Source organism: Nematostella vectensis, chromosome 6, assembly GCF_932526225.1.
Source record: "Nematostella vectensis chromosome 6, jaNemVect1.1, whole genome shotgun sequence".
Taxonomy (NCBI): Eukaryota; Metazoa; Cnidaria; class Anthozoa; order Actiniaria; family Edwardsiidae; genus Nematostella; species Nematostella vectensis.
Window position 1 is genome coordinate 5,955,987 of NC_064039.1, and position 13,597 is coordinate 5,969,583.

Sequence of the window (13,597 nt, forward strand, 5' to 3'; positions counted from 1 at the left end):
GCGCTACTGCAACCAGCCTCGTTTTCAAGTAATCCTTGCAGTCGACTCCATATTCGAGACAGCTGCACGTGACGCGCCAATGCGAGGACAGGGCCCGCAATGTGTTCATCCGTATCAGCGTAAGCCTTTGTGTAATAAAAAGCACAGTGGGAGAAAGTAGTGCGTGTATGGCTTGACAGTTATGATGGAAGAGGTTGTGGAACAGATGAGAAGTTGAATTACGTATGGAATAGCTAGAGAAATCAGCTAATAGAAAGCAGGGGCCTGGCACTTGGTAGACACGGGGAGGTTGACTGCGCAAGTAAAATAGTTAGGGACGGCCCATTTGATATTTGACGGGGTAGTGGCAATTTTTTTGCTTGTTTTTATCCCTGAACATTTTTAATGTTCTCTTTTTTTCCAGAAAGATGTGGCGATTTTTTCTTCCACTCTTTGCTTGCGAGGTTTTTTAAGGGCCAGAGCCTTGCTCCATTTTTTTGGTGAAATCAGCCACCCCCTCCCCCCGTTGAATATCAAATCGTCCGTCCCTAACAATAACTGGAAAAGGATTTTCTGGGATGCCAGTGGCTGCAACATAATCAGCGTTTTGAAACCCAACCTGTGAGCATGACAGTTGGGAGAGTTCTCGTTCACCGCGGTACATCACGAGACAGCGGGGTGTTCTTGAATTGGGGCGATGCATTGTTGGCAAGGCGGAAAAATATTATCAGGGTCCAGGCCACTCTCGGTTCAGAGTTGAAGTCGCAATAGACCGTGCAGGTGCTTCCATGGTCGTCCACCAGCTGGTAGTAGCCATCGGTCGTGCTACCGGACAACATGGACAGACCTGAGAAATATAAACGTATTGACCGCTGACAGTGCAACGCATGATACCGTGGGCACCTTGACAATTTTGTGAAATAAGTTAAAATCAATGAAACTTTTTGATTGACATAAACTTCACTAGCCAATCAGCGAGGCAAATAATTGCACATCAGAGGGAGGCAAATAATTGCACATCAGAGCGAGGCAAATAATGCACATCAGAGCGAGGCAAATAATGCACATCAGAGCGAGGCAAATAATTGCACATCAGAGCGAGGCAAATAATGCACATCAGAGCGAGGCAAATAATGCACATCAGAGCGAGGCAAATAATTGCACATCAGAGCTTGTCAATTAAAATTGCGCTTCTCGCGTGCTTATTGTCTATCTTTCTCCAATTTTTGTATTTGACTCTTTGTATTTACCTTTCTGAGTTTTCACTAGTGATAGTATAGATATAAAATGTTTTCGTGGGTGTGAAAACGATTGCGCAGATGCAACAATGGACGAAAGACGGACCATTTTCCTTTCTCTTCTTCCCTTCCCACTTACTGTGGTTTTCACACGCGCTTTAGACCCCTTTCACCAGCGTATCTGGAAGTTTTTGAAAACAATTTTTTTCACTATATTTAAGTAATGCTCCGTGTAAGAACTACGGTGAATCGATAGGTCCTGCGGCAATAGGGGTTCGTTATCTTTTTAACTAATCTAATTAATATTGCTATGCTTATTGGTTCAAGACGCTCTGCCCGCCAAATTTGAACTTTGGAGTCACATTTCTCTGAAATAAGTGCTCTTGCACTCATATTTATTAGGGGGCTTAGGTTCGAAGTAAGAAAGCTTTCAACCTTTGCATTTTTGTTAAAATCGTATGTTCGGAGCATGGAGAAATCCCTTTCGGATATCTGCTAATAACTTTTTATACTTCACTTATTACAATTTTGCGCTTTGTCTCTTGCCAAAGCAAACATTCCGCTGGCTAAACGTGTGAAAATACGGTCTCACATTTCCAAAAGCCTGTTAGTGTGGTAGAATTTAGCTTTCCAAAGAAAGTCACTTTTTCTTTCGAAGATTTTTGACAACGATTTTCATGTTAAGATTGACAACTAAAACGATTCACGCATTTAAATAAAGTTACCAATTTTGCTTTATTCGATCCTCAATACAACTATTATCGCATACAAGCCACAGCAATAAAGTTTACTGGAATTCACAGTAGTAGCAGTCCTCTAGTTATTATTTTATCGACACAGACAGAACGCACAATATTTTCTTAAAACAAGCCGCAAGCAAGGTTTGTTCCATAAGCTCATTGATGAATTCGAGAGTGTCCAGCTTATAATCGGGGTCTCCGTCTTCGATACATAGTAGGCCATGAGGACTCACGGAAAATTTCTGCGAAGAAATTGTAATTCTTCTGGCTCCAGACGGGCTGCATTTATATTCACTATTTCTTTTAGCTTTTTGCATCCGCATAAGCATTCCACTGCTCTTACTGACAATTGCGGGTTATTGCTGATATTTATATTTTACAATTTTCTAAAAAAATATCTTCGCTTCACCAAACGCCGTATCTTCTACTTCAATGCATCGTTTTATGTCCTTTAGTTCTATGTCCCTTAGTTTAGTTGATGCTTTCATGAGTCGTACAGCATCAACTGATGACGGCAAAATTTGCCCTAGTGCAGAGGTTTCCTCAATGTCCTGTAAAAAAAGTACACACAAACTTAAGATTCCTTCTCAACTTCATTTTTTGAATATCAGAACTTATAAAAAATACAAGGCAACTACAGTCAACTTCCTCAGAAGCAGACACGTCAGGAACTAAAAACAGTGTTACAAGGGCTGTCAGCTAATGAAAATGAAGAAAGACATTGTTGCTTACAATTCTTTCACTTAGACGGGAGTTTGCTGTACCTCAATTTCAGGGTGTCAAACCCCAGGATGTTTCGCTACATTCAAGGAATACATTCGGGCTTGTTGGTATTTACATTTCACCCAGCTTATAAATCAGGCTCACATAACTTATATTTACATATTCACATCGTAAACTCAAATGACAACTTCCCGTAATAAAACTCTTTTAGTAAAATAGAACGAGTAAAATATTTCGTTCCCTTCTGAACCAATTATTTGTCTCTCAAGTACTTATTGACCTATGAAAATTTTACCTGGAATGGTTCTAACGCGGCTTCAGCGGCGGCGCTGGTCTCAGAGGTTTCCGGTTGGAAAAACACGCTGGAACTTGAGGCAGTTTCATCTCTACAGCTCTGCAATTTTGATTTTCGATATAAATAACAAATTGAAAAGGAGGATCAAGACTGGTCAAGACAGTACAGAAACAGCAGAATCTATACGGCAAGCGACAGAACATTGACTTTGAGAAAGATCATTTTTCTTACCTCGTGTGAAGTTTTCATGCGTTGGTTTCCAAGCTCCAAATCGACTCGCTGTCGACAGTACATACAAATGCTTCTAGACCAGCCCTTTTTGCCTTTGTCATCTAGATCCAAGAAAACTTTCTCTACTCTGTTCGCCTTTCTCAGGGACCTCTGTTCCACATCTGAAGGCTTACTGCCACACCAAGCCTCGTGGTTTAGGCAGCAACATGCCTGCCTTTTGAACACCATGACAAGCTTTTCTAACTTCTCGGACAAAGTTTGCAAGCAAACAGAACTCAGAAGCGTTTCTTTAAAGTATATACAACAGATTTTCAAACTATTTTCGAAGAGATCATGAATAGCGAGAGACTTGTCTTAATATATCGAGGAGGAAGCATGTAGAATTCAAAATGGCGACGTGAGCGCTATGTCGGAAATCTAACTTCCGAACATACGATTCGGACAAAACTCGGGGATAAGTTGTAACAATGCAACCTTTGTTTTATTCTTAATTTAAATGTTTGTCAATCAATGGATAAGATACGGAAAACACCCGAAGATGTATTTTAGCCAATCAGAGGGCAGGATTTTACTGAAGTTTTATAGCTACTTCTGCGCATGCGTTGCCGCAGGGTACCGTAGTTCTTACACGAACCATTACTTAAAAAAACGTCCTAAAAACGCTGGATACGTGTTTTCAAAAACCCGCGGCTCGTGGACGTGACTATTATTCTTATGTCCCCGGCTTTTTTCTTCGCGCGCCAGCCTATTCTGTGCCCTTCGCGCTAGTAAAAAAAACGGCTTAGTACCGCCGCTTTACCCTACATATAATATATAGATTTAGGCACTGCCTAAAAGCGGAGCCACATGACTTTTTTAAGCATAAACTTGTGTAGAACCCCCCTTATCTGCACTCTCATTATGAAACAAAGTCGCCAGAAGCAGAGGGATCGATACCACTGTCATGTTCATGTTCTGAAGATAGTGCGTGCAGTAGATCCGGGAAATCTTCCCTGCTAGCAGAGGCCTCTTTTCTCTGTATTTCGCTGGGCTGGCTTTCGCGAGGAAAAGATACCTCTGCCATGGGTCGCAAGTTCGTTTGATCAAACCGCCGTCCACGATCGTGGACGAGATCCAGAGCGCATGCTCCGTTCATTAATTACTGGCCACTATTTGAGCCCACAATGACTAGCGCATGCATAAAATGTATATCCGCTGCGGGATAATAAGCCCGCATTCGAAACGGCGTCCTCCGTAGAAATATCACGCGACGAATTATAAAAGAAGCCATTCAATGCCTTATCTTCATTCAGAATTTTCTCTCTTTTGACTAACGAGTCAATCTTCCGTTTACAGGTTTTGCATATTCTTCTGGGAATAGCTGATCTAAGTTTACCAAAAAGTTTTGTAACATTTTCTTCGAATCCAACTGTGCGATATTTACATTGAAGAAACTCGCCTGCCCAGATGTCTTGAAATTAATCCCACAAACAAGACAAAACTCGTCTTTGCTGCGTTTGTTGTTCAATCTTTTTAGTGACGTTTTAGGTGATTGAAATTGAACAGTTGTTTTCTTTTTTCGAAGAGGAGAACTAACCGGAGTTTGATTCATGATTTCCGACTAAACCCATGCAAAGCATATTGACAGCTTTCGCGCGATGGTACGGGTTTTGGCACGTCGGTCGCTTATTAACGCTCACGCATGCGCAACAGAAACAGTTTCGACCCATGGCAGAGGTATCTTTTCCTCGCGAACTCCAGCCCAGCGAAATACAGAGAAAAGAGGCCTCTGCTAGCAGGGAACGGGAAATCTAGCAACCTTATCAAAGTCAAAACTGCCCGATTAATGACGCTGTAAACTGAGATAACACGCAGTACATAAATTGGTACGTACATTTGGAGTTTTGCCAGTTTGCCATCTTCGATATGACGTATAGTTCACTGAACCAAAAAATATGTGAATATGAGCTTAAATTGAAGAGTTTAGTATGAACATGCTCCGGTCACAAATTCATATTTCTAACTTTGCGGCTCATTTAGTGAGCTTTGTGAACGCTAACTATGTAAGTGATCGACGACCGGCCAAGGCCGCGAAATTACTAAATGACCGGGAACGAGGTTATAAACCACGTTCAAACGTCAAGATAATATAGGCCCTAGTAATAGAAACTTTTGATCGGAACACATTTGACACGTTGTCTTCCTACAACTATAGTACGCCAGCTGACATTGTCTAACTACGGGCCATTTATTGATTTAACGACACGATTACAGCTCATTTAGACAACGTTTCTAGTACTCTAATCATGACTTTTCTCCATTATTATTTTTATTTACAAAAAAATGTTTATGTACGAATTATATCATAGGAACACTTCCCAAAAATGAAATGCGTTCTTATTGCTAACATGAAGAGAATAACAAAAAAATAGCTTTTTGAAATAAAAAGATGACAAATTGCAAGGATGATTTTTTTTGCGCAAAAAAAAAGGAAATCAAAGGAAATTTAGCAAAAAGGTACAATGGGCGGAAAGTGCCTCTTACAGCTTGCATTATTGATACAAGTATTATCAATCTTTTAAAAAAATTAGAAAAGATATATAATTGAGTGTTTAACCAGCAGCAATAACATACACTAGGATTCATACTTTTTTCATTTATGACTCACAACTTTGGCTTCCTCAATTCTTCTACCAGTGACATTAAGAATACCCCTACGGCTATAAAGAAGCCTTTGAAAGTTGATATCAGCATCTCTATCCTGAAGCCGAACGTGATGATAAGTGTGACAGGGACCCAAGCTAAGCCTCTCGAGGCAAGGTAATGCAGCGGAGATGTCACATTCACCAAGTGAAGGCTGGCAATCTGATTCAGAAGTTGAAGAATTGCCTTGGAAAATAAAAATATGGCAATTAAAGTGGCATTTTGCATGGTTATTCTAATAAAGTGTGAGAAAATTTGACAAATTGTGACAAAATCAAGAAAAAAAGAGAAATGCTTGGATTTCTTAGGATAATGATTATATACAGATTTGGCTTAAATTATACTGTTGCAAATTTCAAGTAATCACTATTTTTTTTAAATTCTCACCCACTTTTCATTGAATGAAAAAAACCCCGCACATTGCTGTATTTATCTGACAGATCAAAATTCGTTTTAAAAACCTAAATGGATATTATGGCTTTTGCACATAAGATCAACTGATTAGCTCTCTAAGTAATGTGAAGAGCACTATTTAGTATCTACATCTACATCTACATTGTTAATCCAAAAAGGGGTTACCATCACTGAGGATATAAATTAATTGTATAAATAAATAAATAAATAAATACATTAATTAATTTATTAACTAAAAAAAAATAAATAAATAAAAAATGAAATAAAAAATAAATAAATAAAATAAAAATAGTATACAAGCGCCCCATGTAAGTGTCATTTTGGATGCCACAATATTAATTCTTAGAGAGCTCTACATAGTATGATGGCTTCTGAATAGAGGTATCACTGTCTTTTATGATTAAAAATTATTTTTCTCATCCGAGAGATGGGGCACACGCAACACAGGATTCCCAATAGCCACGCCCCTGAGCTCACCATGACGATAATGCCATAGACAGGCACTATGGTATTTCTTTGTCCTGGCAATGTGCCTGTTAGTAGAAGGCTGAGTTCTCCAGTGAGTACCATCACTACCGGCAACAGCACAACACACGAAAGATTCATAGAGTGGATAATCTGGGATAAAGACATCTGTAAACAAACAAACAAACAAAAAAACATTGAATTATCCTTGCTTGTAAAAAAGAGAAGATCTATTTATTTGGGTGTTCTTTTTAAAAGTGGTAAATATTAATAAGGGGAATACTAATGATGGACTCGCGTAATAGACAGAAGGTGGAGAAATACAATATTTCTACAATATTACAGTATTTCTAAGGTCAAATAATAGAGTTTTACTATAACTATTTAAGAATTGGATTACTAACTCAAATACTGTATGCACTTCACATAAAACCGCTTCCATTGAACATTACTTACATACTTCATGTAATACTTTGCCATGAGGGCAAACCCAGCAAGTAAGCTACCATGCAGTATGGCCCATATGGCGTTCATGACTGTTACATGATATGGGATATACACATCATACTCAGCACACATACCTCATGTAAGTAATATTTTGCCATGAGGGCAAACCCAGCAAGAAGGCTACCATGCAGTATGGCCCATATGGCGGTCATGACTGTTACATGATATGGGATATACACATCATACTCAGCACACATACCTCATGTAAGTAATATTTTGCCATGAGGGCAAACCCAGCAAGAAGGCTGCCATGCAGTATGGCCCATATGGCGGTCATGACTGTTACATGATATGGGATATACACATCATACTCAGCACTGAATAATATCAGCATCAGAATGGAACACATTGCTATAGCTCCTCTGATCTTTGATGTGTGACCACCATCAGGCCGGAACCACAGTGCGGCCATGATGACACATAATGGGCTGATAGCCATGCCAAGCTGTTGGCAGAATGGAAGGCAGTTAACTTCTAGTAAACCTCCACTGAAACTCTCATATCCTAAAGGGTTGACTTTTTTTGTAAAAGGAAAAAAAGTTACAGTACTTGAAAAAAAGTTCAATTGGTGACTTGAACTAAAAATCACATGACTCTCTAAACGTAAAGCTTGTGCCTGCTTGTCCTGGGGGAGGGTTTAGGGGTTTTAAACCCCCACTTTGGGCTGCCAGAAAGCCATATGTAACAGAAACATTACCCCCTCCCCCCTTTGTCACTGAGCTAAACCTGCCCCCCCTCCCTTTAGCAAAAAGCTAGATCCGCCCCTGGCTACTCATTCAGTGCTTATGAATCAGCCAGAAATTTTCTATGTTATTAGAAAGGGCTTTTAAGATTGTATTTTATTGGCTCTTTGGTGTGATGGCCATATTCTTTTTTGTGTTTATTTTGGCTTGAATTTGTCACTCCGCAAGGTCATGTGACCTTGTAGTTAAAGTCACCTATTGTAATCGAGTCCCACAAACCTGGTGGACTTCCTTGCCACCTGATGTGTTATAGAACCCATTTGAATGAGTTCCATCGACAGCAACAAAAAGTGCATAAAGGCTTATCTCTGGATGGGTCTTCAGGGGTCTAGTGTGAAGCAAGAAGCTGAAATGAAAACATAAATTGGTTAGATTTTACGATGCCGACCATTCTTGAATCGTTCATCAACAAAATAGCAAACTCGCTGTTGGTTTGTTATGCTTGTTCACCTTAGACGACGTTGGTATCTGTACCGGTTGTAGAAACCGATTAGAATCATCACAAGTCCAGAGTTAATCCAAATGTAAAACAAATTGATCTCACTTCTCTTTAGATAAAGAACCCGTGTATATCGGTGGCATATATGCAAAACCACATATAGCCCAAGAGCCAGACAAATTCTAACTCCGCTTTGCCTTTTGCCATTATCCTTAAAATCCTTTCTCTCATCTCGATTTTTGTCCGTTCTTGATGTCGGAATCACAGAACCAACATCATCTTCATTGAACATGCTTCTTAAAACTTCCATTTCTTAAGCGCAATCTCTTTTTTTGCAAAACATTGAGGCGTTGTTGAATATCTCCCCACAAGAACAAGTTTCAGAGGAGTTCACAAATAACACAATGTACTGGTAGAATATCGTCAGGCGTTCCATCACGTATAAGAGAGGAACTAAGGAGAGAGAGGGCCAGTACCAGTCTCCCGTGGGGAAATTTTTTTAGACCTTTTAGGCTCGAAACTAGTGTGAGAATAGATAAGTCTAGGCTCTGATTAGTCTCCTGCGCAGCCGTCCTTAGTGTCAGTCTCGAATGGAGGGATTCGAGACTGACACTAAGGACGGCTGCGCAGGAGACTAGTCTCTGATGCACCTGTTTACGAAATCATATACATTATTTTTGTAAAAGGCAAAAGCCCTTTGCTTTTCATATTTTGTAGGATTTTAACGCTCTTTGTAATAGATTTTGGCGCACTTTGTGATAGAAAAGCTTACTTTTTTCCAGAGAGCATTACTTTTTCATAATAAAATTTGACGCAGAAAAAAAGAATATCGGTTATCAAACGATAGTAATAGGAAAAAGAACTTTTCACATTCAAGCTGTGCTAATACGGAAATTTCAATTATCACAAAGCGCGTCGGCTTGCGTTAGCTTTTTTATTGCAAATTGCGTAATATATTTTTTTATTACAAGTGGGTCAGATTTTTTTTACAAAGAGCATCAATTATCGGTAGTTTTAATAGAGCGAGACTGAGATTTTGTAATCTTTCTAGCTTCCTTTGGCAGGGTATTTTAGCAATCCGAGGATGCATCAATTTACTTCGACTATTTCAAATGTATCTTTAATAATAATAATAATAATATTCATATGCATTTCTTTACAACACACTGTTTGATCGATGATTTTTTTCTTACAGTAGTGCATCAAGTTTTGTGTGAATATTCTGAGGGAAGCTCACCACCGTTTGCATTACGCCACAAAGATTCTCAAAATGCGAACACTCTGCCGTCAATCAAAAGAGTTAACGTCTTAGACGCATGAGTGTTCCAAAAGGAGCAAAACTTAACGTATATTTGCAAGGATCATTCTTTACTCAATAGAGAATTGGTTATTCAGCTAACATAGCTTAGCAATCGAGGAAATAGCGGATGTTCTTCGATGATGTTTTTGAGACGAGGGACTTATCAAGGTCCTTGTTTGAAAAATAGCTGGCTGCAGAGTCAGTATATTTTATTGACGAAAGAGCTTTTGCAGTCTGAACTCCTCTGGAGTGTCCGTGCCGTAATGCAAACAGCGGTAAATACACTAAAGATTGATTGAAAATGAGAAATAAGGCTATTTAGGTTTTATAACGTGGTGTTGAGCAAGTTACTAAGACAGCTCTCCGATATATCCTTCATAGCCATCATCTCATGCACGCGGGCTTTAGTGTACGCCCCTATATCGGTACCACACTCCATCAGAAAGATCGCGCACTTGTAATGCGCCCTGCGTAACGCGGAGTGAATAGGCGCGAACCCGTCCTGATCGGTCAAGTTGACATTCCCGCCGTACTGGATGAGAGTGTGGATGCTTTCTAAGTCACCCGCGGCGGCCGCCTTATGAAGAAGGGATTTACCGCTTGGGCTTAATTGATTCACGTCCAGCTTGTCTCTCTCGATCACCTCTCTGAGTTCGGATGCGCTACACTCGCCTACTGCACTCAGAAGCATTGCCGAGGGCGAGAAAGAGATCTTTCGTTTTGGTCCCTCTCTTTCTTGTTTGCAACAGTTGTTGTTCTCGTCGCACGACGTCGATGACTTGAAGATCTCAGGACCCTCAATCCCGCCGAAAAATCGCTTTCTAAGTCTAAGAATGACTTTGACTAACATTGGTACTATATGGTGCTCTCGGCGCTGCAAACTAGTACCAAATATATCCATCTCTCCCTGCTCCTCATCTAAATAGTACCTTCTGGTGGGTTTACCGCCGGGTTTTGAAGCAGTGCGGGCTCGCTCCTTGAGGACATAGCTCGAAATGAGTTTAAGTTCCTCCCGGAAGTCTTCCTCAGTAGCAATTCCCGTTTGACACTCACACTGGAACTCGCACTGACACTCGGGAAATGAGTCGCTGAAATCACTCGTCGTCACACTTGAGGTCGGAGACCCGAGTTGTTGCCGAGAGCCAGGGAAGAAAAACTCGTCAAGACGAGGATTCTCCGATGTTATTCGTAACGGAGGTAAATGCAGATTTTTATCGCTATCGGCACTCTGTGTGGGGCTTGACAATTCGGAACCGATAAAGAATACTTTGGAAGTATCACGCGTCTCTCCCATATGGTAGGCATTAGGATTTTCGCGATTAACTACCCGTGGTTCTCTCTCTGCTGCTAAGTAGAATTTGTTACCACCAGAACTAATGCTTGTAAATGAAGAATAGGGGCTTTCAGATGACGGAAGATGCCTAGGTTTTTCTGGTGCGGCTTTCTCGGAGTCGAACACTGAATCAACACTTGATCCCTCCACGAAACCACTTTCAGTTGGCGACAATGGCGTCGCTGACGTCAAGTCAGCCATCAAGACACGTGGACGCGAGGCGATCTCCCTGTGGACATTCCCTATATCCGACGGATCGATAAGCCCTCGTAATTTCTCCTCTACGTTCGTCCGACGCTCCGGCGGCCTAAGCACACGTAGTCGATCCACGCGCAAATGCGTCGGGTCACTATAAGTAGCGCGAACGGGTACCCTGTGTATTGTTTTTTCGCTAGAGCTAGAAGTCATGATTTCTCTTGCACGCACACGCACTCGGCGCGCTGGCGTAGACACGACCCCAGTCCCTCGCGGTAATCCGTCTTCTTGATTTGTTGATCTAACAGCGTTGTGATTGACTGGTAATCCGCGGTAATCCTCTGTATTGACGTTGCCTTTGTTTACAGCCTGTCGCACTCTGTGTGATCCATTGTCATCTGTATAATCGCCCCGAGCTTTTTGTAAATTATCTCGCTGCATTTGCATTTCTAATCTTTCGTTGATTTGTACGTCTTGAAATTCAATGAATTTGTTAAAATGTCCCTGGAGTGTTTTCTCGAAATGCCTTCCATCCATGAGCGTATCACCAATATCAGTCTTATATTCGAGACCACTCGTAATTTCATTCTTGTCACTTCGTAAATAAGAATCGTGTTTATTATCAACAGAATGTTTATCAGGCGAGGAAGGGCCAACATTGGGATGTTCGCCGTAATCATGGTTGTGTAGAGAAAGGTCAGATTTGATGATTCTGTCATCACAGACAGCCCCTCGATTCTCACACTCAGTAAAATCATCCCTGCATCGAACTCTTGTATCAGTCGACACAAACTCTTGATAACTTTCATCGCGGTCCTCTCTCACTAGTCGCATAGCGTCTAATGAATGCGAGCGTGTAACAGGACGTGTTGACGATGTTAGCACATTTTCTAATGGTTGTAAGAGTGTGCTATTTCCGCCTTGTTTAAAATCCTCTTCAGTAGAAAAGTTTTTGATAACTAACCCTCTATGTGTGCTCCTGTCTTGGCCATTTGTTTCTTCATAGTTCTTGCTGATTTTCGGGCTAACCTTAGCCATACCAATAGTATAACCATAACGCAAACCAGAGTCTCTTGTAACGCTGTGATCGACATTTCTTTCGCCACGATCCTGTAATTCGTTTATCCCATTTAGCGTATCATAGTTGCCCCCTCTGGTATGTCTCTGTGTTGAAACTGTGCTTTCGTGGTCCCTCAGACTTTCATCTGAGCTCAAACACTCGTTGCTTGACGCAAATAAAGAGTGGCATGTTGATGCCGTATCCGTTGAGTAGATGGGGCTTTGCACTGACGAGCGAGCTGTACTCTCATCCTCTTCAGAAAACACTGATGGAGTCTGCATCCTCGAGTCTGGCCTCAAGTACAGATCCTCTCGTAACTCCGTCGAGTTTAGACTACTAGGCGGCCTAGAGCTCGATTGGCACTGCAGCGTTAAGGTTTGTTTTGTCTTTTGTTGGCCACTTAGTGTGGGACCTTTGTGTTTTCCGCTCGATGGCAAGATAACAAATGACGAATTGCTCTCTACGGTAGCTTCGTCCCATCCTTCCAGGCGACTTGTGCTACGTCTAGGAGTTAAGACTCCTTCCCTCTCGCTGTAGCGTAGGCTCTTTGGTCCTGTTAACACTTTGACGTCAATCTTAGGAATAGAAGAGCTTTCATCTATGCTGAAATAAAAGCTTAGATCTTCTCCTCGCATCGCCAAGCTGTTTTCTAGTTTGTATTCAAGCTCCTCGACCCTCTGCGTTAGGAAGTGAAGTTTCTCAATAATTCTCTCGTCTAAGACATACTCAGAAGTCGGTCTGCCAGAGTGAGCCAACTCTCTGAAAGATCCCTGCTCCATGGGGACATCATTACAATAACTACTGCCCCTGTAGCGTTCCATTAGATTCACACGCTTGTGTAAAACATATATTAAAAGACGCACATATTACAGTGAGATTTGAACATTGCGATCGTGAGGTCGACTGGTTCTTAGTCCTTTGTGGGATCGGTGTGGTAATGCCTTTCTTTGTGACGCCTTGTGTAGTCTCTTGGGACTTGAGAAAGGACAAAGCTTCGGCACAAGAGTCACTCAGATGGTTGGTCCTGTGCGTCCAAGCAACGGCTGTAGATCATCCAATTTGATACACTTCTACCTTCGTGACTAACGACAGCGAAAACGCGCAACTTGACCTTTGCGGATATGCAACAATCCCACAGGTCGTCTCGTGTTGATTACCGCGATATCGGGTGTCGGATGGTTGGGTGCTGAGTGTATCTTCAGGCGCATCTTATTTTTAGGAGACGCGCGCGATTGCTAAGATATGCGCGCATC

The 13,597-nt window shown here is 41.3% G+C and overlaps 3 protein-coding genes and 1 long non-coding RNA gene across 4 annotated transcripts; all 4 read right to left on the reverse strand.

The window, feature by feature from the left end:
- Positions 1–197: 197 nt before the first annotated feature.
- Positions 198–5,246, reverse strand: LOC125568113. The gene is made up of 2 exons (XR_007312107.1): positions 5,080–5,246; positions 198–826 (listed from the first exon to the last, which is right to left on the reverse strand). It is a non-coding gene; the product is annotated as an uncharacterized LOC125568113 (long non-coding RNA).
- Positions 1,934–4,189, reverse strand: LOC125568112. Its single transcript, XM_048729625.1, has 3 exons — positions 3,207–4,189; positions 2,976–3,074; positions 1,934–2,508 (listed from the first exon to the last, which is right to left on the reverse strand). Exons 1-3 carry the CDS (start codon positions 3,432–3,434, stop codon positions 2,344–2,346), a joined length of 492 nt encoding a protein of 163 aa, XP_048585582.1. The 5' UTR covers positions 3,435–4,189; the 3' UTR covers positions 1,934–2,343.
- Positions 5,247–5,417: 171 nt separating the features above from the next.
- Positions 5,418–8,889, reverse strand: LOC5521562. The gene is made up of 5 exons (XM_001641301.3): positions 8,468–8,889; positions 8,237–8,363; positions 7,474–7,719; positions 6,780–6,935; positions 5,418–6,074 (listed from the first exon to the last, which is right to left on the reverse strand). The coding sequence occupies exons 1-5, from the start codon at positions 8,764–8,766 to the stop codon at positions 5,850–5,852; spliced, it is 1,053 nt and encodes a 350-aa protein (XP_001641351.3). The 5' UTR covers positions 8,767–8,889; the 3' UTR covers positions 5,418–5,849.
- A 671-nt stretch (positions 8,890–9,560) lies between these two features.
- Positions 9,561–13,547, reverse strand: LOC116604441. Its single transcript, XM_032366795.2, has one exon. It carries the CDS (start codon positions 13,163–13,165, stop codon positions 10,082–10,084), a length of 3,084 nt encoding a protein of 1,027 aa, XP_032222686.2. The 5' UTR covers positions 13,166–13,547; the 3' UTR covers positions 9,561–10,081.
- Positions 13,548–13,597: the final 50 nt, after the last annotated feature.